Raw genomic sequence first — 27,700 nt, 5'->3', positions numbered from 1 at the left:
GAGTGAATGTATTAACAAGTGAGTTTTTAGTGGCATATAACACAATTGATATATTCTCATGAAAAACATGTAATTTTTTAGAACATGTAATTACATGAAAAACATGCGATTTTTCTACGGTGGCATAAAGAAAGTTTTGGAATATCTTGAGAAACATGGATTCATATATTTAATTTTATTAACTTGTCACAGAGAAAAAAATCATTGAGTTGCACAGAACCAGACCATCTTTCTGGTGTTGGCAGTCATTTTATTTTGAATGACAACACCAAGAGTCAGTAGGACACTGATCTTTTTTTTTTTTTTTAAGTGAATGAGTGAAATAAAATGCAGTTTGATAGAAATATATAAACGCTTACAACATTGTACATTCTTTTTATTTATTTCATATCTAGACGTGATACTGTTGCTAAACCTTCTACATATGAGGCTTTAAATCCCCATGTACCGCTGTACATATCTGTTTAGTATATGGGCTGCTTGGTTGATTTTCCTCAAAGCAACCATTACTGGTCCATGCCAACAAATCTCTCTGCTCCTAACAGGCACCATCAACATTCTGTTTCCTAAAATAACTTCTTAGCAAAAATTTAAACTCTTTCTCCTAATTGTTATTCCTCAGTTGACAACGATTACGGCCAAGATAGCTGAAATTATCAGAGCTTCTTTGTGTCCTACTAATGGTGGTGCCTTACAGAGTCTTTCTGGACTCTTTTTCTGAGACTTACCAGAATGGAAGGATAACCCCAGGCATCTCATGTATGTGCATGTGCATGGTCTTGGAGCTTTCTTATCACCAGGGGGGGAAACACCTTAACTTTTTAAAGGACTTGCAATATCATTCACAGTTTCTTAGCTAAAAGAACTTTTCCCTGGACATCCAGAATTCCCTTCCATGTTTCATGTAGAAATTGAGTCAAAAACAGTCTAAATAAAATAGTCATTTTAAAAAAGTCCTCCTTGGGGCGCCTGGGTGGCGCAGTCGGTTAAGCGTCCGACTTCAGCCAGGTCACGATCTCGCGGTCCGTGAGTTCGAGCCCCGCGTCGGGCTCTGGGCTGACTGCTCAGAGCCTGGAGCCTGTTTCGGATTCTGTGTCTCCCTCTCTCTCTGACCCTCCCCTGCTCATGCTCTCTGTCTCTCTCTGTTCCAAAAATAAATTAAAAACGTTGAAAAAAAAATAAAATAAATAAATAAAAAAGTCCTCCAGTTAAGGGAAAGAGTTTTTAAAAGATGTTTATACATTTCAGTTAAACCACACTGTCAAGAACTGGGGATCTTAAGACACTCTTAAAGCATTTACCAGCATTACACAGTTGCAAGAGTATATACAAGTAAATGTACTAAAAGATCATATGACATCAATTAGCAGCTTCTAGCCAAGCTGGAGTAACAGACAACAGATTTAACTTATTGGCTAAAAGCTTGATAAAGTGGACAGAATGTACGAAGTGATGGCTGTGAAGCCATTATTTACCAGGCAATGACAGATACAGATCTTTGAGAAATTAGAGACAAATGACGTGAGTCTACATTTGCTCCAGCTTACTGTCTGAAGAGAAATCAAGGCTGTGACAAAGGATAAGAAACCATCACAAAGCTAGGAGGGCTCCCTGAGTTGCTGAGATGAAGCCGGGACTCCTTGGAGTCCAAGGTGGCTACGGGTCACAGGGCAGAGGACCAAATAGGAGACAGATGCCGAGAGAGAGAACACTGGAGACCTAGAGAGTTCCTTTCCAGTCTACAGCTGAATCCTGATCAGCTGGCACATGTGAGGAAACTACACATGACTAGGGAGAGAGCTACACAAAAAGATTAAAGTAACAGTCACCAGACCTCACAAATGGCTGGAATAGTGCCTGTTCCTGCCAGCCACAGTAGAAAACTTCATCATTCACAGGGCATCAGAGACCGTACTCAGAAGGGTTTTGTCTCAGTAGTGGGTCACTGGACTTAGGCTGCTCTGCTCAAAACTCACAAAGTCTCAAAGAGAGGTGCTCAAAAGATCAAATTGTTGCCAAAAAACTAACTGTGTCCCAGAACAAAGGTCGAGAATCTTTATCTGCGCAAAAATATGAAGCACTCAACAAGTTAAAATTCACATCTGGCATCCAGTGAAAATTACCAGTCATCCAAAGAAGCAGGGAAATAACACCCATAATGAAGAGAAAAATTAATTGAAATCAACCCAAAATAGACACAGATGATACAATTACAAGACAAGGACATTTTAACAGTTGTTATAATTGTATTCCACATTTTCAAAAAGGTAGAGGAAAGAGTGATAAGTTGAGTAGAGACATGAAAGATGTTACAAGACCCAAATCATACTTTGACAATGTGTTGAATCACACAAAACAATAATGTCTGGGGTTGAAAAGCTACACTAGATGGGATTAACCACAGATTAGGCATAGCAAAAGATTCGATGGTCAATTTGACAATATAAATCATGTAAAATGAATTACACAGGAAAAAAGACCGAAAATAAAAAGGAACCGAACCTTCAAACTAACGCCTTAAAAATTCCACATTTGAGGAACATTAAAAACCCATATTTGCCAAGAAGCTTAAGAGGCCTCAAGAACAAGAAACATGAAGAAAATTATCCCAAGGCACATTGTAAACCAATTTCTCGATTTCCAAAAGCACTCCCTAATCAGCCTTCCGTATGCTAATCGCCATCTCAGAGGGGGCTTCCCCAAAGATGCTGACCTGAAATATGTACCAAAATCCATATCCAAACAACCACTCCCTGAGGAGTAGAATGGAAGTATACACACACTTGCGCATTGCTTTATTTTTTATAGTGAGTGTATATATTTTTAAATAATAAAACCAGATTAAAATATATAACGACTTGTATAGGGTATCTCTGGCAATGGCAAGAAGTTTAACATCTCCTCAATGGCACCTTTGTGACACATATTTTAGAGACCTAGGGATGCTGCAGGAGCCCAAAGTTTACTTAAGTGCTATTACAAAATGTATTTTCTGTATGATGGCAGATTGGAAAGCCGTGCGTTTCTTCTATCTCCAGTGCCAATGCTGATGTATATACAAGTTTGATATACATATAATTACAAAAGATTTTAAAATTATTCACGCCATATGTTTACATTGCCTACATATGAGTAAGTGCTTGCAAGCTTACTTTATTAATATCAAAAGGTATTTTTGCCAGGCAAAAAAACTATTTGAGAATAGAGAACTGTAAGTTTGAATATGATACTGCTTTTATGAATCCAGCCACAATTCAAATCTGCTTGACTGAAAATTGGTACGTGAACAATTTGAGCTAAAAAAGTTGCAAAAAGTACTTAAGACTTGGTGTAATAAACTCAGTATATCTTGTACCTAAACTATATATTTTATAACCTAAGTTATAACCTCCAAAATCTAATTTATCTTTATTTGCACACTCAAAAGACACAGCAACTTGAAAATAAACTATACGCTGGTTATAATCCATATGTTGCGTTTCCATTAACATAAGCCATAAAAAAGTCAATAAGTACCACCAATTAACTCTGCATTGTTTTGGCCTCTGGACTATCTCAGAAGGCATTTTGTCAATAGAATATATACAAATATTGCTACATCACCACAATTGTCTCTAGGGAAACAGAACCACACTTTTATCATGATGGATATTTCCAGAACTACATTATTGCTAAGTCTACCACAGTTTCTCCTCCTGGACAGGATTCAACATAAGGCAAAAACACAAACTACCCCACAGCCACAGGACACCCTGCTGCAAGATGCTTCCCTATATCACAGGTTCAATTATACTTTGCAGTTCATCAGATAAGCCAGTTATACCTAGGCTAACTCTCACCTTGAGACAAGTAGTCCACAGCACAGTCTCCCAACATGGTCATTACAATGATCCTCTGTAGGTGTAGTGATCACAACAAAAGTCAGGAATTGTAAATTGCCGTCATCCTTCACAGCCTGAGCTTAAAGCAGCTAAAAAGTTGTGATATTGTGGTGAAGATAAAGACAGTTTGAAAAAAGAGGTCTCAAAACCTTACCTTAAGACACCATTTGTATTTGGCATGTTCCCAATTCTCAGGAATTTGTGTCTTTTTGAGAAACTGTTCAGCTTCTGTTAGCCATTGATTGAGTATCTTCATATCATAATGAAACCGCCGCCACTTTTCCACAGATCTGTCAAATCGCCTAGAGGCAAAAATATGGATCAAGTAAAATAAATAGATTATACCAATTATATGGACATAGCATGTATGTCTTGCTACACTGGCAAGGATATTATTTTGATCGGTTCTCACATTTGTAGATTTCAGTTTCAATTAACAGAGGTAAATGATACTGAATAAAAAGGATGAATTAAAATAAAAGGCTATAAATTGTCCCTTCAAAATCAAACACATTTCTTGACTGAAACAAAGCTAAAAACAACAATTATGGAGTATTAACATTTTCTTCCCTATTAGCATATTTAATTTAAAAAAAAAAAGTTCCAGGAATTTAAAAAGTATATTAGCATCTAATAAGTATTTCAAAGATAGAAAGAGGGTCAATGTCAACATATGTTTTGAGTCAAAATCAAATTATCTCATGAAGCCTACAAATTTGGTATTACTTCTGATCTGAAAGAGTTTATTCATTAAGGTCCTCAAGCATCCAAGATGACAGATGTAACTTACACCGTCAGATCAGATATAAGCAACCAGCTAACTCATAGACTCATCTAAACCAGGTGATGAGTGTCGTCTTCCTTTAATGTTGTTTTATTGCATCTGCTAACATTTTCACCTGGAATGGTGAAAGAACTTAGTGTAAGGTATTGTGTTATTATCCCACGAGAAAAGAATATTAAGAAGGAAGTATTTGGTCATGTTCCAGTCACAGAAGTGACTGAGGCAGAAATGAGTCAGGGCTGTATGTTTATCCTAAGACAGTTGCACATCAGAACCATCAGTATCTTTTCAGGTGGGATCCTGATATTCATATTTTTAAAAGCACCCCAACTATCCTAATGTACAGTCAAGGTGAAAAATACTCTGCAAAGTAAGTTTTAAAGTCTTATGGGGCTTATGAACTAGTGGGTCTCCTGGGGCCTGTCCAAACAGGTATTTGCTGTCATGAAACCAAAACCATCCTGAAGGTTCTTGGCTGTGGGGCTGCCTCAGAGTGCAATAAGCCTGTAGAAGTTCTAGGAAGTCTGCTCTTAAAGTTTCAATGGGTTATAATTTTGAATATCTCAACATCTTTTCAGGTCTGTACCTCCATTTAGGAACTATAAATTATTTTAGAACTGAGATAATACCCCAACTCCCTCTTATTTTTATTGGGAAGAGAACGGAATTAAGATTTCTTAACCGTTATTATAAGCCAGGCAGCGGGCTCTGAGTTTTTAGTTATTCTTGGATTCCTGCAGCACCCCTGCACTGCAACAATTATTGTTCCCATTTTCTACCAGAGAAAAGTAAGAGGCTGCGCAGCCTGCCAAAAAGTAAACAGAGTAAGATGCCAGAAAGGGGATTCTAACTCGGATCTCCCTGGCTTCCATCATGCCCGTCACGGTCTTCCAGTTTCTTTCGTGGGATTTCCTTTTTTCAGGATGAAGCCTTACCAGTTGAATAATTCAAAGAGATAGTTGTAGGATTTTTGTTTCTTTTTATCTTCTTTATTGTCTTCCAAATATTTAATAACGCATCTACAGCTACATTGCATTTTATCAGATACCACATTTAATGATGAACTCTATTTCTTACGTTAAAAATATCTAAAACAGTATCTTGTTAGCATTAAAAAAGTCAGCCAATGGCAGCCAAAAGGGGTAATCTGTAACTCTAGCTAGTTTAAAGGAATGAATTCTGCCTTTCATAATTAAGGGCTTTCTAGAGTTGCTCAAATATGGTATATCCATCAACCTCAAAATGACGTTGGAAATATTTTGCATGTTTAATCATTATTTTGTTTTCTTATATTTTTGGCTCTATCTAATACACAATAAATGACTTAAGGATACACCATAGGCATTTATTTCCTTTAACAGAAAATTGTACACTGCATCCGTCTTCTAGACACATCACTACAGTCAAAGTTGTGGTTAAAAGAGAATCTAAAAAGCCATGAGGCATAGTTGGTACTGTCCCATCTTGGTGAGACTATAGTTGATTTTGACTTTCACCGTATAGTTTTCCATGTTGTTAAGTGTTTCTACAACATGCACTTCATACTTTGATACTCAGAAAAGTGCAGTAACTTCCAAGTATTTCAAAAAGCAGGTTCACACGCTAACGACTACCGCCTGCAACACTCTTCCCACTACCAGAGCCCGAGAAACAGGCGGAAGTAACCAGAGCACACAGGAGTTGACATTTGGTCACAATTTACCATTCTACCTCTATAGCAGCCATTGGTCTCCCTCCTACTTTGCTTTGCTTCCCCCTACCCCGCCACCAAAATCAGCCTCTTGCCGACTCTTTTCAGCTACCGGCAGGTGGCTGTTCTCCCACGTGTCCTCTAAATACCAACTTTTCATTCTAGGCTGCTTCACAGAGGTGTCCCTCCACCCATCACCGCGCTGGAGACGACCACCTTCTACTAGGTTCCGCAAAGCCTCCTCCCCTTCCAAGCCCTGTTCCTTTCCAGAGATCATCTTTCCTCCAAGATTCTCAAAAGAAGAAAACCCTAAGGGCCCATAGATCCTAATGATCACAGTACTCCTGGCTCTGCAAGGCAAAGCCAGAGGTAGGAAGAAAAGGGAAACGGGCTGTGGGCCCCTGCTCATAGTCTTACAGCCTTGTTCCAGACCCACAAAAAATGAGACAGGATGGACTTGTCAGCCACACAGGGCTCTCTGTGGTTCCCCAGGCCCTGCTGCTGCCTCAGGCCTGTATGCCTTTGTACATCAGTACCTTATTCTTGAAACGCCCTCTTTCCCCCTCTCTCCCTTTCCCCCCAACTTCTGCAATCCAAACTTTTGGATTAAAAGACTTGGTTTGAACTACTAACACTGTCACTTTGCAAACATCTAAATCTAGAGTATTCATTATGGCCTGCACACGCTAAAACTTTGAAAACTGTAAAGTTGATTTAATTTTATTGTTAAAATTAATGTTAAAAAATGAGTACGTCTATTCAAACAAAATATTAAAGAATAAAAGCATGCACTTTACACGTGACGGCATTTAATGCGAGTAATAATATTTTAAACTCCATTTCAAGCATTGCATAAAATTTTAAAATATACTTTTCAGCATTTTAATATGTGTTGTTAACAGCAAAGTCTAAATCTATTCTTGAATTTACTATGTAAAATTTCATTTTTTACCATGACTGCTTTTAAACTTACACTCTTACCCACCGAGGAAAATTCTCAATGAATATATATAAATTGTTCTAGCTTTACAATGTTACATTTATAAATTTCATCTCTAATCAGTCACTAGGCTCTTATCGGACTGCCCAGGATGGAGGAAAAAGGCAGCGACAACTAGAAACACAGAGAGATATTAAAAATACCATTCAGGAAAATAAATATAAGTTTTACCCTCTACATTATTAGTTGGGGGGGGGGATTTGGTTGTTTTTTTTTTCCCCTGGCAGTAAGAGGAAATGTAAAACCAACTAAAAAAAGGACAGAAATGTCAGTATAAACATATGGATAATAAATCAAGTGATTTTAAAATTTTGCAAATATTAAACTTCTCATTCACTATGCAAGCAGTATTTAAAATTACACTGCTGCTTCATTTATGTGCAGCATAACTTATTTCCTGCTGTTCTAAATCAAGTTAGTCAGATTATTCTCGAGCATAAATTACATTTAGGGAGTAATTTAGGTACTTTGGGACCTACTTTAACACTTTCAGGTCATTAAGGTGGTGCTCAATTCTATGAAATAGATTTAAATAAATAATATCCTAGTCGCCTTCTGACACATCCATTGTGGCTTCGTACTTGGGTCTGCTAACTCAGCATTAGGCTGTTGATTGTTTCTTCCTACATATTTCATCTTTGATGAGGTGAGTAGGAGGTACCTCCACTAACGTCTCATGGTTCAAACTGTAGGTGTTGATAAATAAAGTTAAATTAGTTCTTTGTCCCAAATCATGGTACCTTACTCGTCCCCAACTACCACCCCACCACCCCCCCGCCCCGCCGCTTTCCCAGTAATACAATTATGTAGTAAAACCTAAGAATGCTAGCACTTAGGGTTGTTTTTCTTTTGCTACAGAACCTGACTTACTCTGAGGAGCGCTCCCACGGCTCTAACTTGCCCTACCCCGCTGATACCCCTTTTATTTTTCTCTCCTAAGACAATGCCCAAGATTTCTAGGCTGAAGTACGTCCTCTCATGCCTATTTGTTAATATACTGGACCCAGGTCCATTCGTGCATAATTAGACCCTACTCCAGCTTCCTGAGTGTCTGTCTCACTGCAAACACTCGCTGGATACATGCTTGTACCTGGACCCATGATCTCACCTCCTCAAGCAAACAGAGCACGGTGGTCACACTGCCGAGGCTGGAATTCTGGCTTCACAATTTACTGTGTGGCCTTGGACAAGTCAGGGACCTCGCTGAAAAGTAAGTATAAAAGTAGTTCCTACTTTTTCCCAAAGGTTAATTGTGAGGGTGAAATGAAGGAATGTATTTAAATTTCTCAGAACAGTGCCTGGCAGTGTTCGACAAACAGTTGTAGTAGTTGTGGGTCTAATTATTCTGCCTCTGTTTGGCTTAGATTTTCAAATGCAAAGCAAATCACCAATATAAATTCCAAGACATGCCAGTGTCTCTTTGGTGGGGGTAATTCATTATCCAGTTCATGGAAGCTGAATCACGACTCTAGCATAGATTCCATGGTTTCCCATGTCTGACCCGAACCACACTATACGTATTTTTGAAACACCTTTTATTGTGAAACAATATAGAGAAGGATACATATAATCCCATGTTGCCATCACCAAAGCCAAGAAATTAAAAACAAATTTCCAGTAGTCAGAACCCATCTTTAAGATAAACATTTTTAAATTTTTTTTAACGTTTATTTATTTTTGAGACAGAGAGAGACAGAGCATGAACGGGGGAGGGTCAGAGAGAGAGGGAGACACAGAATCCGAAGCAGGCTCCAGGCTCTGAGCGGTCAGCACAGAGCCCGACACGGGGCTCGAACTCATGGACGGCGAGATCATGACCTGAGCTGAAGTCGGACGCTTAACCGACTGAGCCACCCAGGCGCCCCAAGATAAACATTTTTAAGTTTATTTGTTTATTTTGAGAGAGAGACACCCTGGGGGGGGGAGGGAAGGAGAGAGAGAGAGAGAGAGAGAGAGAGAGAGAGAGAGAGAGAGAATCCCAAGCAGGCTCTGCACGTTCAGCACAGAGCCCAATGTGGGGCTCTGGAACTCACAAAACTGTGAGATCTTGACCTGATCCAAAACAGACAGTCAGACACTTAACTGACTGAGCCACCCAGGTGCCCCTCCAGTAGCCAGAAACCCTCTTGAACTGCCTCAATCACTACTCCCTGCTACCTCCACAATTTAATGTCCTTCATTAACTTAAATCATTCCCTTAGAGCTTTGAAATTTAAATAAGCCTCCTTAACACTGGAGTTTTGGGTTGTATATGCTTTTGAAAATTTATAAATGCAACCATATAATATGTATTATTTCATATGAGGGTTTATTTGCTCAATATTATACTTTTTCCCCTTTTCTCCCCACAAAGTTATACTTTCAAGATTTTTGTTAAAAATGTTTAAATGTAATTAATCAAAAATATTTCTTTATTCATTGTTGTATAATATTCTTCTGCATGCTTTTTAAAACTGTTAATACATATTTAGGTGTTTCTGGTTTGAAGCTATTATAATGCTGCTATGGACATTCCTGTACCTATCTCCTGGAAAGTGTGCACAAGCATTTCTGTGGAGTATATACCTAGGACTGAAACTGATGAGCCACAGGTTATGTACATCTTTAATGCGACAAAATACTACCAGATGGTTTTCACTCCTAGCATAGTAGCATGTGAAAGTTTACACTCCCCTTTGCAATTTACAGTCCAAGAGCAAGTGTATGAGAACTCCCAGGGCTCCACGTTCTCACCAGCAAGTGGGACTGCCAGCCTCTCAAGTCTCAACCATCCGGGTCATACACGGCGATATTTTAGTTTTAATTTGCAAGCTCTGACTTCTAGCGGGGCTGGCAAATTCCTTCTGTGTTTACTGGCCATTTGGATCTCTTTGTGAAAATGACAAAAGTCTTATGTTAATGTGAGACATAAAACACATTTGCTATGCACTATAAGTTGATCGCTCTGGAAACACCATCCTAAGATATAAAACACTGTCAGCAGCCCACAAGCCCTCGTTGTGCCCCCACCCCCTCACTTTTCAAGAACTCCTCTCGGTTTTCTATCATTGTCCGTTCTTAAAGATTTGTAGGAAATCTTCAATTATGGACGCACGTATTTCATCAGTTATTTGTGTGTTCCCAGTATCTCCTCACACGCTGTGGCTTTCGGTTTTACACTCTCAATGTTGTCTTTTGATGTACAGAAGTTATTCATATAAAACATAGTCTTGGTGTATTATTTTCAATGCTGATTACTGCTTTACATGTATGTTTAAGAAATCTTCCTCTATCCAACATTCATTAACATATTCCCTATTTTCTTGCAAAAATTGTATTAATTTGCTTTTTCCCATTTACCTTGGTAATCCTCCAGGGTTTTATTTTCATGTATAGTGTGAACTAAGATGTGTGTTTTCTAAACAGGACATTTTATTTTATTTTATAAGGTAAGACGTGCATAGGGAACAAAACAATGGTGTATGGTGGAAAAACAAAAATGTGTGCAGTGAAAAGTAAGTCTCTCCTACTTGATTCCCTCAATTCAGCTAATTCTGCTCTCACTGTAAATACAAATTTTATAATTTGAAATATTTCTAGAGCAGGGCAAGGGAATACAGATACATTGACATAAAGTAATAGATTTTTCATTCAGTTTTATTATTTTCAGTATATCCATTGCTAGTATTTTTAAAGCTCTGGATTGACATCTTATTTTGTAATACAATACCCTTAATCCTGTCTATGTTGTGAGTCTGGTTCAGGCTACAAGCCACTTTGGAATGGTACTCTGCTCTTAAGTTTTTTTTACAGTGACTATTATACTTGAGTTTAGCAACCCATTCTCATGCCTTTATTCCCTCTCTCCACTGCTGAAATTCCACACATTTTGTTTCTCTGGTTTCTCATAGTAAGTTTTCATTTATTGCCATACGAGTAAACAGAAAAGATGGACTTTATTTGAACTAGCTCACCAACATCAACACTTAATGTGACCTCTTTCCAATCACAAAGGACTCTTTTGCCATGTTTAAAAGTCGGCATATTTTTTACTCAAAGAGAAATCTCGTTATTATAGGTGAGCCTCTTGGATTTCCTGTCTGGACATTCCCCTACAGAATCTCCTTAACTTTTAAAATTTCAACTAACATATACACCAGAGATTGGCAACTTTCTCTATAAAGTTTTCTGAAGTAAGTATTTAATTAATTAGTTAATGAATTAATTTTTAAAGTTTCTTTATTTTGAGAGACACAGAATGCGAGCCAGCGGAGGGGCAGAGAGAAAGGATAGAGAATCCTAACCAGGCTCTGTACAGAGCCCAACGCTGGGCTCGATCCCATGACCATGAGATCATGACCTGAGCCGAAATCCAGAGTGCAGGCACTTAACCGTCTCAGCTACCCAGGCACCCGACGAGTAAGTATTTTAGGCTTCGTTGGCCAAGTGGTCTTTGTTACAAGTACTCAACTCTGCCACTGTAGCTTGAAAGTAGCCACACACTGAACAGAAGCAAAGGGGTTTGGCTGGGTCCCAACCAAATTCTACTTACAAAAACTGGTGTTGGGCCAGACTTAGACTTTACCTACCCTTCATCTACAAAGTGATTAGCACATAGTTTCAGGTTCTGGCCTTTACCTAAGTTCTTTATCTGGCTGTTTTTTTGAAGCCTCAAATATGACATGTTAACAATCCCTATTTTCTCCTCTTAATCTTTACTTGTAATTTGAGTTAATCATTTCCAAGCTAGAAATCTGGAGGTCATCCTTTACTCATCTCTTTGTTTCTCACCATGCTTGTCTCTATATCCCACCAATTCTACTTTTCTTAATTTCTTTTATTTATTTTGAGAGAGAGAGAGCATGTGTAGGAGCAGAGGAGGGGCAGGGAGAGAGAAACCCAAGAAGGTTCCACACCACCAGTGCAGAACCTGACGTGGGGCTCGATCTCACAAACCATGAGATCCTGACCTGAGGCAAAATCAAGAGTTGGACGCTTAACCATCTGAGCCACCAAGGCGCCTCTATATCCCACCAATTCTAAATCAGAAGTGACTCCTGAATTTGGCCTCTTTGGTCTAGCCCCACTGACATGGCCTTTGTTGAAAGCCCCTAATACCTTTTCCTCTCCATGCCCCGGCTCATCTTTCCCTATCATCCATTTCTCACAATTCTCTAATCTATGTCTACACTGCCATCCCTTTTTCCTTTTTGGTTTTGCCACATAAATTCACACAGATTACAATGTATACTACACTTCAAGACATTGAGTTGTCTCAAAACTTCCATAACAACCTAAATTCTGTTTTTACTCTGGGTCGTTTGCTATATTTTAGATTGTCTCTGCTCCATAATGTCACTTTATTCTGTGAAGCCTCTCTCCCCTGAAATAAGTTACTCCATAAGAAAAGTTTCCCCCCTCTGCAAAAACCTCAGTTAAGATTCCACTTCATGTCCTATAGGGGACCTCGGGGGCTTTGTCTGTTCAGTGTCTGACTCTTGATTTTGTTCAGGTCATGATCTCTGGGAGTTTGAGCCCCACATGGGGCTCTACCCTGATAGCATGGAGCCTGCTTAGGATTCTCTCTCTCTCTCTCTCTCTCTCTCTCTCTCTCTCTCTCTCTCTCCCCCTCTCTGCTCCTCACCCACTTGCTTGTGCTCTTTCTCTCTCAAAAATGAATAAATAAACATTAAAAAAATAGATTTTTACCTCATGCTCTAATTGTGGGTTTATAGACCTATCTTTCCCCAAAGAATCTGAGCCTCCTACAAAAAGGAATATGCCTTATTCACCTTTGAATTTCTAGTACCAAGCAGTGTTCCTGGCACATAAGTGTTTAATATATTTGTTAAATGAATGAATGAAAGGATTCATGAGTAATTTGCATGGGCTCCTTATATCTTCTATTTGGGAGCCATGAGGTTTGGGTAATCCATTTTACCTCGTTGAATCCAGCTGTCACATAAATAAAGCAAGGATAATATTGTCTACATTACATAGCATTTTGATGAGAATGAAAGCACACTGAAAGCTATAAATAACAATAACATTTTGGTATTTTGTTAACAGTAGCAACCTATGTTAATCTGCACAATTTATAACATTCATACAGAATTGAGAATTAAAAAAAAATCTCACTCTATATCAGAAATTATCTTGCAAATAAGTCAGTACATTTCCAGAGAATTGTTGCTCTAATAGAAAACACAGGATGATTTTTAAATATAGATAGTTTAGGAAGCTCAACACCATCCCGTAAAAAAAATTAATACACTTGGACAAAACTTGCCAAGGACTAATTTAAGTATGAGGATGCATAATTACTTAAGTATAATTTTTTAAATGGGAGTGTTTCAGACTACAGTGATATTGATAAAATTCACCTTATACTCAAGAACTCAATAGTGTTACTTTATGTTTTCAGTTATTAATCTAGTTCATTTATTAATAGTGTAACTTTAAAAACAAGAATGTAGGGACACCCGGCTGGCTCAGGCGGTACAGCATGTGACTCTTGATCTCAGGGTTCTAAGTTTGAGCCCATGTTGGGGGTAGAGGTTACTTAAAAATAAAATATTTAAAATAATAGCTGTAAAGTTAGATAAATGCTAATTACATTACTTGTAAAGCCTCACGCTTTAGTTTATCACGAATAATATGTAAAGAAATCTTAAAGTTCTTTACAATTCTAAAGAAGTTTTTAAACTTTATTGATCTCTTATTGGGCATGCATCTCTGAATGGAACCTAAAATGGGCACTGTAGTAGCCACTTTTTCCTACAAGTAGGAAAATCTGTGGAGGAGGAGGTGAAAAGAAAACTTCATTGATAAGCTTGAGTCATCGTGAAAAAGTGAAGACTTTTAGAACTGTAAATATACAACACATACACACACTCACACACACACACACACACACACACACACACACACAAATCAGAACTTGACCTAAGTACATATAAGAGTGATGGAAGCCTTCAGGAAGCATATTATTTTCACTTAGTAGCAGACACCATAAACATCCCTGGGATTAATTTATAAGTAGTCAAATACATAAGACTCCATACTTTCACCTACCCTTGACGTCTGATTATTTAATTTGCTAATTATAAGAAGAAAAGCAAAAGTGTCTCTGGTATTACTAAATGTCTCTGGTATTCCACAAATCTCCTTTGCCCTTCTCTTTTATAAACATCTTTGTCATAGTACCTAGTCTCATCAGGCCACTGAGAGTGTAAAGGGTGCAATTTTTGACAGTTTTGTCATGGCGGGGAAATATTCAGGGTATGCTATTCCTGCACTGGTTCTGAAAAAAGGCAATGTAGGATTATGCTAATATTAACCTAAAAATTATGCAATTTCAATGTCTTGATTTGGCACAATTAGCACCCTGTAAAAATACCCAAAGTGGAAAAAATAGTTTGCTATTATGAGCTGTAATGTTACCTCTTATATTAGGATCTTTTAAAGAAATCAACAAAAGAAATTGATTCAGCAGTCTAAATTAAATAATTTAAATTTATTAAAAAGTTTAAGGTAACATTCTTTCTGAGGACTTGATATATTCATGGATCTCCTTGACAAAATGTGAGCATTTAATTCACTCCCAATTTACATATCTCCTAGTATATAGTCCAAATAAAGATGATACAGTGTTTGACATCATAGCTTTTAATCTTATGTGAATTTGCGAGCTAGAGAGAATATCCAAAATAAGGATGTCTTTCTCTTCATTCAAACACAAACATATGTAACTCATGTAGGAACTTTTACCTAGAAACAGCAGCAAAAGCAGTCACCCCCACAGATACTTACTACGTACCCTACTAAGTTTTCAGATTCAACAGAGTATTTAATATTTTCACAACAGCATAGGGTGGGTACTACTATTATATTTTCCAGACAAGAAAACTGAGACTTTGGGAGGTTAAGCGACTTGTATATTTCCAAGGAGGAATCCAAGGCAATACCAGAGGTGAATACCACGCGTTAAGAGTGTACATGGTTTTTTTAAGAAGTGTCATTAAAATTAGTAAATACCACACTATCTCACAGAAGACAAGAAATCCGACTTCTCTAACACACTGTCCCCTTGGGCATAAATCACGTTGTTGTTGTTTGGCTCCATACTTTTATTTCTGAGCATGATAAATCTTATATTTTAAAAGTAAAGGATTCATAAATGACCTGACCTCTAGTTTAAACAGCCATTTCTCAAACTAATATCTCTTCCTCCTAGTCACTTCTCATTACATAGCATGACCTCTCACATCACACTCTCCAATCAAATAGAATTTAACTTAATGTTCCATGAACATCCTTCAGGGTTCCTCATCTTTGTTGTTTGCTTGTTTTCTTCATAATATGTCTTGTGTCAAAATATTATTTCTCCTAGATTCTCTGCCAGACACAACTTCCCCCATGACAAGCTTTCTGATGCTCTTAATTAGAAGCAATCTACCCTCTCTCTGTACTTCCCCAACACTCTTTTTGTCCTGCTTTAAAGAATTTAGTCCGTTCTAATTTATATTGATATCATTACCCCCAAACTATAACAATTGTTCTCTAAGGGTAGGAACTATGTTGAATCACCATTTTTAACTTCTGTAACAAGTACGCATAAATACTGTTGGACTTAATTTTTGCAGATTTAAAATTAATTAACTGAATTAATTTTCATACATACAATTGATATTCATTTTGAATTATTATTATACCTTTTAATAGGAAAATGTTCTGTAGATGAGACATCCCACACTATCACCTGGCAAAAAGGGAGACACAGTTTTCAATTTAAAGCAAGTCATAAAACAAGGAGGTAGTACAGCATGTGAAATATGAAGATGGGCAAAGGGGAGTTAGAAATTCTGCTTTATTGCTTTGTAAAATTCAGCAAGTGATTTAATTTTTTTAATTTCAGGACTCTCATTTGTGAAATGGGCATGATAATGTCTACCTCACAGCACTGTTTGAAGGATTAGGAAAAAAATATACTAAAAGTTGTGAAGCACATAGTAAGTGCTCGATGTTCACAATAACAATAATCATAATAGACATATATAACTATATATGATATATAATATATAAATATACAACTGCTGTATTTGTAAAATACTATTTAATTTTCAAATATATACACATATATGAGCACTTTCTTTTCAATATAGAGCGATGAATGAGGAAAATCTGTACAAGCGCTTCTGTTTTTTTTCTATGCACAAACACAAGTACAATGCACACTTTTCTTTGGAGAGTGAAATATTTCACTGTGTATGCTGATTTTACTCCTATTGTAATTGAGAAAATGTAAGCTACTGTAGCAAATGGAGTCATATGTCTTTCCTTGTTTCCTTCCAAATGAGAGGGGTATAGTACGTTTGATTTGGTCACAAGAAATTTTACTTCAATTTCTCTGCTAAAGGAGTATGAGAGGGGGGAAAAACGTATTATTTCAAAATGGGGGGTGAACAGATTTTGATCTTCAGGGCAAGTAAGACACTTAGATGTCATTTTCTTCTCAAGAGTGTTATTAAAATACAAATTCCAAATATACAATGTAAGATTAAAAAAAAATAAAAGCATGACATTCGGCAAATCCAAATACACCACTTAAGATCAGCTTACACAAGTGTCTCTTTTCTACTTTTACTCTTTATTTCTTTTGACCATGATTAAAAGCAAAGATTGAGAGCACTGTGTATCCTAGAATGTCTTTGGTATGAGAGCACAATAAGACAAATATAAAAATAAAATTGAAACAATTAACTTTTTACTTAGCTTTATTCTACATGGGCAATTCTATTTTCTCTCTTATACAGTTTCACTGGGACCATTACCTTCCACAAGACTGCTTTTCCTATTAAGATAGTTATAATTAACAAGAGCCCACAAACACATAACAGTTATCATCTACCATATTAATGAACATATACAAGCTATTATTTTTCCCAATGTTTACGACATTTTATTTTATTGGAACCAATCTCAAAAGTTGCAAAATGTAAAAAAAAAATAATTATAGTGACTTTCCTAATTGTCAATTAATTCTAAAATAATTTTCCAAAGAAAGAATCAACATTCCCATTTTACTAGTCTAAGTTGGTCTTGGAACGTGCAAAAACAGTACTCCAGAAAAAGAATGAATTTAGAAGCATCAAGTGGCGTTCATAGAGAATTAGTGCTGAAATTCCACCAGAGTAACATTTCATTAAAAATAGGAGGGGAAAATATCTAGGCTATCAGAGGTTGTAAAGAACCATCTAAATTCGTTCTGTAATACTGTTTTTGCATGTTCCGAGACCAACTTAGACTAGTAAAATGGGAATGTTGTTTCTTTCTTTGGAAAATTATTTTAGAATTAAATTGACAATTACAAAAGTCACTCCTTTTGTTTGGAGGTGCGCCCATAAGTCAGAGGAGACGTTTCCAAAGGACTTTCTTATAAAATTGAGAACCAGTAATTAATTTCAAGGCAGATTTCTGGTTATATCTATCTGACAGCTAGATAATTAATGGATTAAATATGCCTGAGGTCCCCTATTAGGAGTATGGCTGTGGTGCTCATTTCCATGTATCCACTGATCCCACGAATATTCGGAGGATTTCCCTGCCCCCACTCCCCAGCACGGAGGCACCTGCAGGAACCGGCCAATTCCAGTCTAACAACATGGAGGTAAGACATCTTTACTTCAAATTCACTGAACTAAAATCTGACCCAACTCTAGGAAGTGTAAGTCAAGGAATCTTTAATCATAGCTGACTTACCACCTTATGAATAAATATCATCCTAAAAATCAGGCCTCTTTTGCTATTTTACATTTCATCTTATTAAAACACAAGTACATGAGGGAAATATTCTTGGCATAAAACTACTATATTCATTAAAATTTTTTTCTTTCCTACACCTGAAGGCACATGTCTAAACCTGTAGGGGTTACTTTATTATTTAATTAGAGCAGATTCTCTTCTATCATTTTAGGTGTTTCATCTGAAGTTTGATTAACATCAGTATATGCTGTGCTCTCAGGCAAGTAAGCATAGCTTGTGCAGAAAGAGGAATGAGCAGAGCAAAATGTAAAAAAATAAATAAATAAAAGGATTTTAAAATACAGAAAAACATAAAATGTGTGAAGACATAGAACCTCTAAAAAATAAAATATCCATGTTCAAAGCCAAGCAGAAATACTTCATAAATGTGTATGAAGTATAGTATTAGCTCGTTTTATTTAACAACATTAATTCATTCCTTTAATAAACATTTATTGAGTGCTTAGTATTGGGCCTGTCAGTGTGTTAAATTCGGGGGGTATAAAGATGAAAGAGATACTATCCCTGCCAATGAGAAACTCACAGTTTAATGTGCACATTAAGTGCTGTAATGAGGGTATGTAACAAAATTGTAGCATGTGCTGTTCTTGCCCAGTGCATATTCCAGTGTCTTTCCATTTCAAAAAAACATTCCAAAGACCAGCCCTTAGATTTCTTTGCCTGTGAACTCCTTCTGGCTGCAGGGGTCTGTTTTGCCCAGCTATATGGCAAGCCAAGACTGCTCAGGAATAAACACTCCAGGGAGAAACACTCCATCAATGATTGACAGGAGTTGATGTATAAATAACCCAGATCATCTGGCACCCTCAAGTGGCATAACTCTGAGGTATGTGTTTTATATTGTTGCCCACAGTTTCCTCAGGAGAATTAAGTTTCAGATACCCGAAGTGTTAATTGGGTTGAAAACACACCTTTTAACGGCTTTCTCTTGTTCCCTGTCTCACTTCCCTAAGATGTCCCCTGTACCTCCCCAATAACCTCCTTGCACTAGAGTTCTTTGCTTAAGGTCCGCTTCTGAGGAATCCAAATGAAGATAAAGGGCAACGCTACTATGAAAGACAGTGGATGAATTCTACCCTAAAGGAATGTGAGAGTTGAGAGGAGGAAAGTGTTAGGAAAGACACTGCAGTAGATAAGGATCCACAAGGAAGAGCAGAAGTATCTCAGGTAGAAGAGAGAGAAGTAAGGGCATTGCAGGAAGTGGAGCCAGCATGTGTGAAGGCTTAGACGAGTGGTTCTAAAATCCGTATCAATTAATTTCAAAACACATTTGTGAGCCCCACCTTCATGGTTTCTAATACCATAAGCCGAAGGATTTTCATTTCTAACAAGTTCCCTGTTGATGCTGATGCCTCTGGTATGGGGACCACACTTGGAGAATCACTAGCGTGCAGACAATGGCCAAATGATAGGTGGGCAAGAGGAATTGGGTGAAGATTATTAAGACTCATGAATATCCTGTGACATAACTTGCTTTTCTTAGTTCATTACTGCTAGCATTGTTTTTTGAAAAAATGAGTACCAAACAAAATTACTAAATATTTTTTAAATTCACATAATAAAATAAATGACAAAATCCTTGGAGAGAGAACACATATAGAGAATATTACTTATATGCTTCCTGGCTCTATTTTCTGCGAAATTTTGCATATATGTAACCTAAAATCCACATTTCCCAAGAACTCTATGACTGCCAGTTTGGGAATTTCATGCTTCTCCCAGGCTATGGGCATGGGGCACCGCATAACTGGCTGGTTCAACAACCGGCCAGTAGGGGGCAGCAATGCTGAAAACATCCATGACCACAAGAAACCAGAAGGCACTAGTTGTCTCTAGCTGCTCTGAACTATAAGAGAATATTGCATTTTGTCCTTGAAAGAAAGGTTTCGTTACACTGGGTTAGGAAAAGAGAGATGGGTTATTACTAGCTGTCTTTCTGTTTTACACATGTTGCAAATGTCATCATACACAAGATGAAACCACAGGAGAAGCTAGAAGTCTAATTAGAGTTTTTGTTTGTTTGTTTGTTTGTTTTGGGAGACAATTCCTCCCATCCAGTTAATTAATACATCCAACACTTCACATATTTATATATTTTTTGTTTTCATACTGAGAACCTTTGAGTTATACGCTATTAACAAACTTCAAGTATACAGTATGGTATTATCAACTGTAGTCACCATGTTATACATTAGATTCCCAGTCATTCATCCACTGACAGCCAGTTGGGTTGTTTCCATATCTTGGCTATTGTGAAAAATGCTACAATGAACATAGGAGTGTAAACATCACTTCAAGATCCTGATTTCATTTCCTTTGTGTATATATATATATACAAAAAAGCGATATTTCTGGATCATATGGTAGTTGCATTTTTAATTTTTACTGGTAATTAGTCTTTTCAGATTTTCTCTTTCTTTATGATTCAGTCTTGGTAGGTGGTATGTTTTTAGGAATTTCTCCATTTCTCCTAGATTGTCCAATTTGTTGGCATATAATTGTCTTATGCTCCTTTTTATAATATGTTGTGATGTCTCTTCTTTTCATTTCTAATTTTATTTGACTCCTCTCATTTTCATGTTAAGTCTAGCTAAAGTCCTATTTTATCTTATTTTTTTAAAAAAAGCAGACCTTAATTTCATTGATCTTCTCTACTTTTTAGGCTCTATTTCATTTATTTCCGCTCTGATCTTTGTTATCTCCTTTCTTCTCCTAACTCAAGACTTTGAACTTTGTTCTTTTTTTTTTTTTCTGGTTCCTTGAGGTGTAAAGTTAGGTTCTTTAGATCATGCTGAACTCCTCCCTTAGAACTGCTTTTGCTGCTTCCCATAAATTTTAGTATGGTGTATTTCAATTTTCATTTGTGTCATCATATTTTTTAAATTTCTCTTTGAATCATCAGTTGGTCAGTAGCATGTTGTTTAATATCCACATATATGTGAATTTTCCAGTTTTCTTCTTGCAATTAATTTCTAGTTTCATACCACTGTGGTTGGAAAAGATGTTTGATTGGATTCCAATCTCCTTAATTTTATTGAGACTTGTTTTGTGGCCTAATATTTGATCTATCCTGGAGAATGCTCTATGTATGCATGAGAAGAATGTATTCTGCTGCTATGAGATGGAACGTTCTATAAATGTCTGTTAAGTTGGTCTGATCTAATGTGCAGCTTAAGCTCAATGTTTCTTTTTTTTTTAATTGACTTTCTGTCTGGATGATCTATCCTTAGGGGACAGGGGATATTGAAGGCTGCTATGATTATTTTAATGCTATTTCTCCCTTCATGTTTGCTAATATTCACTTTATATATTTAGGTTCTCTTATGCTGATTGTATAAATATTTACAAATGTTATAACCTCTTGTTGAATCGACCTCCAATCTATCATTAAATAATGACCTCTTGTCTCTTATTACAGTCTTTTGCTAAAGGTAGACTTTTAGGCAAAGGCTATAATCACTACATAATGACCTCCTTTGTCTCCTATTACAGTCTTTGGTTAAAAGTCTACTTTGTCTGATATAAATATAGTTATAGTTTATTTTGGTGTCTTTTGCATGACATACCCTTTTTGATCCCTTTACTTTCAGTATATATGTGTTCTTAAAGTTGAAGTGAGTCGCTTGCAGACACATATAGTTTGGTCTTGCTTTTGTTGTTATTGCTGTTGTTTTTAAACTATTCAGCCACTCTATGTCTTTTGATTACATAATTTAGTCCATTTATATTTAAAGTAATTGTGGACAGGAATGGACTATCACCATTTTGGTAATTGTTTTCTGGCAGTTTTGGAATTTCTTTGTTCTTTTCTTTTTATCTTTCTTCTTTTGTGATTGGATGATTTTCTCTGGTGGTATGCTTTGGTTTCTCCTCTTTATGTTCTGGGTATCCACTATAGTTTTTTGCTGTAGTAGCAAAACTCTAACCCTTAATCAGATTCTTGAATAGAAGAGTGAAACAGTCAGGATTGAAATCTAGATAGATGATTTTGTAAGCTGTGGAAAGGAATTAGGCACTGGTGAGAGGATAGAACAGTGGTTTTCAACCTTGGTGCATATTGGAGCCATGTGAGAAGTTTAAAACATTTTCCAACAGTTTAATTTAACTGATCTGGGATGCAGTCATGGCATAAGGACTTTCAGCCAAATTGTATTATGAAAATTTTCAAATGTACAACAAAAATGAAAAACAAATACAGAGAATGCCTGTATACTCATTATGTAGATCCTAGCATGAACATTTAATAGCTATTTACCCATCCACATATCCCTTTATCCATCCATGAACTGATCACATGTTTCGATGTATTTCAGTATGAATTATGAACATCAATATAATTTACCCTAAATTCATCAGTGTTCATATTTATCAAGTAGATTTCAATATTTGTTTAGAGATTTTTTTTCTTGGTGAGCACTGAGACTTTTACAAATCCTGCAGATGATTCATATTTTCAGCAAAAGATTCATGCAGATCATGAGATTAAAAAAAAAGTAGGCAGGATAATGATTATTATTATATTTCTTATTATTATTCATTGTATTTATGCTTTCTTTATATTATGGCTAATTGAAATAATAATTGTGTGAGGGAGTTATTATTTACAAAGAAGGAAACAATATTCAGAGATATTAAGTAAGTTTCCAGTGTTCACATGGCGAAGGCAAGGTAGAGTTTGTATCCAAATCCAATTTTAATTGATCTCATAGAAAACCATATTTTTTTTCCATTTTTTTCTACATGCATCTAAGGCTATGGGGGTAAAAATGGGAAGGAGTAGCTTAATTAAATGTTAATTTGAACGATGCTCATTACCATTTTAGAAGGGAAAAGGAAAAAAATAAAGGGGTAACATAATTTTTCCAACTTTTTCAAACATAACAACTGGTTGAAAATGATTATTTTGTACAAAGGCAAATAAAAGTGATCCTGACTTTTTTATTTTGAGTAATCATTCTTCAAATACCTAAACATGGATTCTTAGTTTGATATCTTCCTTCAATTTGTTCAGTGGCTTTTGTTTTTGTTTTTGTGGGTTTTTTAAAAATAATACTCTTTTACTTATGACAAAAAATTGTGCCACTGCATTAAAAAACATAGAAGAAAATATTCCCAAACTACAAAATAGTAGAGAGAAAAAAATCTGCCACAGTAGCCCACCCTAACACAATAACTGCTGGAATAACAGTTAACATCACAGTTTCTGAGGGTCAAGAATCCAGGAGTGGCTTAGCAGAGTGGGATTGGCATAGGATATCTCATGAGGTTGCAGCCAAGCTGTTGGCTATGGCTGCATACTCTTAAGATTTAATTGGAGCTAAATGACTCACTTCTACGCTCATTCTCAAAGCTCTTTGCAGGAAGATTTAGTTTCCCACTATATGGGTTTCTCCACAGGGCTAAACACGATATGACTTCCCACAGAGCAAGCAACAAGTGAGTGAGTGAGTGAGTGAGAACTCAATTCAGAAGTCATATCTTTTCTATACTTGGAAGTCACATACTATCACTTCTATCAAATTCTTTGTATTAGAATAAACTCATGAAATACAGTCCATACTTAAGAAGAGGGGAATTAAGCTCCAACTCTTGAAGAGAGGAATATCAAGGAACTCAGGGACCATTTTAAAACAACCACATAGGGTACGGAATCTAGATTTAAAATTACTTTTTCCGAGGAGTTTAAAGACAACACTCCATTTTGTTCTAGTTTCCATTGTTGTTGTTGAAAAGTCCAGAAGCATTCTCATTTTTTATCTTCAAACTTCCAACCATCCTTGTTGTTTTGAAATTGTATTATGATGAGACTTGGTGTAGATTTTTTTCAATTGACTATGCTGGGCATTCACTAGGCCCTTTCAGTCTGGAGATTCATTTTTTTCAGTTGTCAGAAAATTACTTTGCCATTTATTCGAGGGTTTTTTTCTCCATGCTTTCCTTTCTTCTTCTGTCTGTAACTCCTATTATTTGGATGTCAGGCTATCCAGAGCAAAGTTTACCAGCATCAACACTATTGATGTTTGGGATTGGGTAGTTCTCTGTAGGAGATAGCTATACTGTGCACTGCAGGAGGTCGAGCAGCGTCCCTCCTGGCCACTATTCACAAAATGCAAGCAGCACTACCCTCCCCGGCTTGCAATAACTAATGTCATCTCCAGACATTGCCAAATTTTCTCTGGAGGCCAAAAGCACCTGCACTTCAACTACTGACCTAAGATGATTCTCTATGATTTTTCTATTATCTTCTGCATTTTTCGTTTCTTTGGACATTTCTATTACTTTATGAAAGAGTTCTTCAAATGTATCTTCTACTTCTTTTGCACTCTGATTGATGCTATTCACTTTTTGACAGACTTTATTTTTTAAGGCAGTTTTAGGTTCATGGCAAAAGTGAACAGAAAGTACAACGAGGTTCCATATACCCTGCACCACACTCTCAACACAGAGTCTCCCCCATGTCAAACACTCAACGAGAGTAATACATTTGTTACAACTGATGAACTTACACTGACACACTGTTATCACCTAAAGTTCATAGTTTACCTTAAGATTCACTCTTGATACCTATGGCTTTAGACAAATATATAATGACACGTATCCTCCAAGATAGTATCATACAGAATACTTTCATTGCCCTAAAACTACTATTCAATTTTTAAATAACTCTTTGCTCTGTCTGAAATATATTCTAAAGTCGCTTATACTTATTTTTCTTATAGCTACCGTAACTAGTCTCACTCTGAGAGAATAATTATGTTTTAAAAGTTTTCTTAAGGGGCGCCTGGGTGGCTCAGTCGGTTGAGCGTCCGACTTCGGCTCAGGTCATGATCTCACGGTCCGTGAGTTCGAGCCCCGCGTCGGGCTCTGTGCTGACAGCTCAGAGCCTGGAGCCTGTTTCGGATTCTGTGTCTCCCTCTCTCTCTGCTCCTCCCCTGTTCATGCTCTGTCTCTCTCTGTCTCAAAAATAAATAAACGTTAAAAAAATTAAAAAAAATAAGTTTTCTTAAGACCTTGGCCTTTTTGGAGCACCTGGGTGGCTCAGGAGGTTAAGTGTCTGACTTCGGCTCAGGTCGTGATCCCATGGCTTGTGGGTTCGAGCCCTGCATCGGGCTTTGTGCTGACAGCAAATACCTGGAAATCCTTAGCTATCTCTTCAGACCGAGGTAGTTAAATGCTTATTGGATGCTCCCTGCGTACATGTGAGGTCTATCAATTGACAGTCTTCAATATAGGGTCATCAGGCAAGGATCTGGCACTTCATTTGTTACATCATAACAGATCCTTAATTGCAGGTCTTATCTCTCATGACGATGAGGTTCTCTAGAGAAAACATTGTAATCTCCTGACCAGAGTATAGAAATTTAAGAGCCGGAAGGGGGAAGAAAGATTGGGCGTTTCAGCATTAAATGGACTGACCTGAACTTAATTCCCTATTTCCAGTGAAAGGGCCCACTCTTTCCATCAACTGATCTTGTTATGTACATATTGGAAGTTTTTCTCTTTCAGCCTCACCAGAAAGCAAACCACTCACTCATCCCTGCTGGGATGGAGGAGGAGTGGTGTCTAACTACTCTGAGTTAGAGACTTGGCATCTAATTGCTCCTTTTAAAGGCTTAAAAACAAGCCTTTGATTTTTAGCACCACTACCACACTCTGAAATACCTACCTAGTGCCTTCAATCCAGGAGTCTTTTGGGGGTCCCGCGGAACAAATTTGCTTCCTTATCTTAATTTCCTTCTTTACAGACTTGATACGCCTTTGCAGGTGTCTCCTCTTTCTTTGCTTTGCCATTTTCCAACTACATCATTTTCGTTCCTTTAGTGTAATCTCAGAATAATGTGGGAGAGACAGGAGGTAAATCTGTATTTTCAACTGGCACTTTTAACTGGAGGTCCAGGGTCAAGTGTGTGTCCTATTCTCTCTCCTCATGTATCCCCATCTAGCATTTCGTAGTGGCCTCTACTATGCCCTCTGTGCACCATCCAGCCCTTTCAGGTTCCAAGTTCCTGCACTGCAATGTTATTGGGAATCATTCCAATCCGTTCATCAAGCAAGAGAACAGCCTGGACACAGTTCCTAGTTGCAAGGCTATGTCATTATTCTTAGGCCTCCATAGGCCCATAGCTTTATGTAAGTGGTAGCCCCAGGCTGTAGCCTGAAGCAGCCCTTTTCTCCCCAACTTTCTTTCATGAATGGAGGAACCGCAATCCAGACTCTGGTTTTGAATACTGAATGTGTCTCCAGTTCCACAGCTCTCTTGAAGCAATCTTAGTCCCATTTACCTCACAGCATCTAAATTCCTAAATGCCACTGTTGCTTCGTGCTTCAAAAGCAAGCCTGGCAGTGATCTCTACCCCTTCCCCTGATTTACATTTCTGTACCTGCAGAAGTTTGTATTTTATGTGGGTGTGAAAAACGTATCTTTTTATTTTACATTTTTTCATCTATCTGACCCACACAACCTTCCACAGCACTCTAAGGATTTCATAGTTCTGCAGGCCTAATAACAAAAGTAGAAGGTGCATCAGAATCAACTCACAAGAAGCAGTCTGATTCTTTGACAGAAGGCACACAAGAAGCCATCTAATTCTTTGACAGAAGGCAAGGTGGGAACTAGACTCGCTATTCCCCTCCCTCAAATATCAATGGCCTTTTTATTTGTAACATTCATGCTGGCAATACAGCCACTATGCTCATCCTGAGCATGCTTTATTAGCTGAAATATCACTTTTAACACCACCTTATGACCCTTTTAACATTTAACTTCAACGTCCAGCAAGTTGCTACATGTCTTATTTTTTCCCCCAAAATAGAAGCCCTAGAAGGAAAGTACCATCATTTTTCTAATAAGGAATAATATATAGAGCATGGCACCTATTTTGTTTGGTACCATTTTGATATTTTTTTTCCCAAATAAGTAAAGGTAAAACTTATACATTCTATGACATCTCATGAGGTATGTTGGCTCAAACTGCTTCTCCGCATGCTAAATTCTTATGATTTACTTTACTTACTGGGGGCTGGATTATCAGTAAATAACAATCTTACTTAGATAAAACACATGGGTGCTTATGTATATAGGATCATTATCATATATCCTTAAAGTGAGGATAGAATTATAAGAGAAGAATTTCATAGTGGTGGTCCTTTTTTGGCACTGAATAGGCAAAAGCATAAACATTCCTAAAAACAAAGTGGTCTAGTAGAAATGATATTAAAGTAGGGAATCACAGGGCTTGGGTGATAATCTTGGCTTTGCTTCCAATTAACAATGGGCACTTGAGCAAACTTTTACCTATTTATCTCTGAGCCCCATTATTTTCATGTTTAAAATCATAAAATGAATACAGATCAATGTTCTAATTTTCAGACGCTATGACACTATACTACCTAAAAATTTATTTTTTTTCAAAATGTGTTGATGCAAATACATAAACTAATGATTTGGTGTCTATAACTGTCTTCCAGGTGGTAACATAAAACTATTGCTAGACAACAACAGGGATTTCGGGTTGTTGCATTTAGCTAGAAAGGGATATGTA

At 37.1% G+C, this 27,700-nt stretch overlaps 1 protein-coding gene across 18 annotated transcripts in view; it reads right to left on the bottom strand.

The window, feature by feature from the left end:
• The window catches only part of DMD (dystrophin), a 2,111,713-nt gene that overhangs the window by 1,065,078 nt on the left and 1,018,935 nt on the right, over positions 1-27,700 (bottom strand). For all 18 annotated transcript variants that reach the window (XM_053892047.1, XM_053892050.1, XM_053892044.1 and 15 more), the window contains one exon: positions 4,036-4,183. In XM_053892047.1, the coding sequence (XP_053748022.1) occupies positions 4,036-4,183 (148 nt within the window). The remainder of the gene's footprint in view (positions 1-4,035; positions 4,184-27,700) is intronic.

The sequence above is a fragment of the Panthera pardus genome, unplaced genomic scaffold, assembly GCF_024362965.1.
Source record: "Panthera pardus isolate Hobbes unplaced genomic scaffold, ASM2436296v1 HiC_scaffold_27, whole genome shotgun sequence".
Classification (NCBI taxonomy): domain Eukaryota; kingdom Metazoa; phylum Chordata; class Mammalia; order Carnivora; family Felidae; genus Panthera; species Panthera pardus.
Note: the sequence above shows the minus strand (reverse complement) of the source record. Positions and strands in the feature narration are given on the sequence as shown.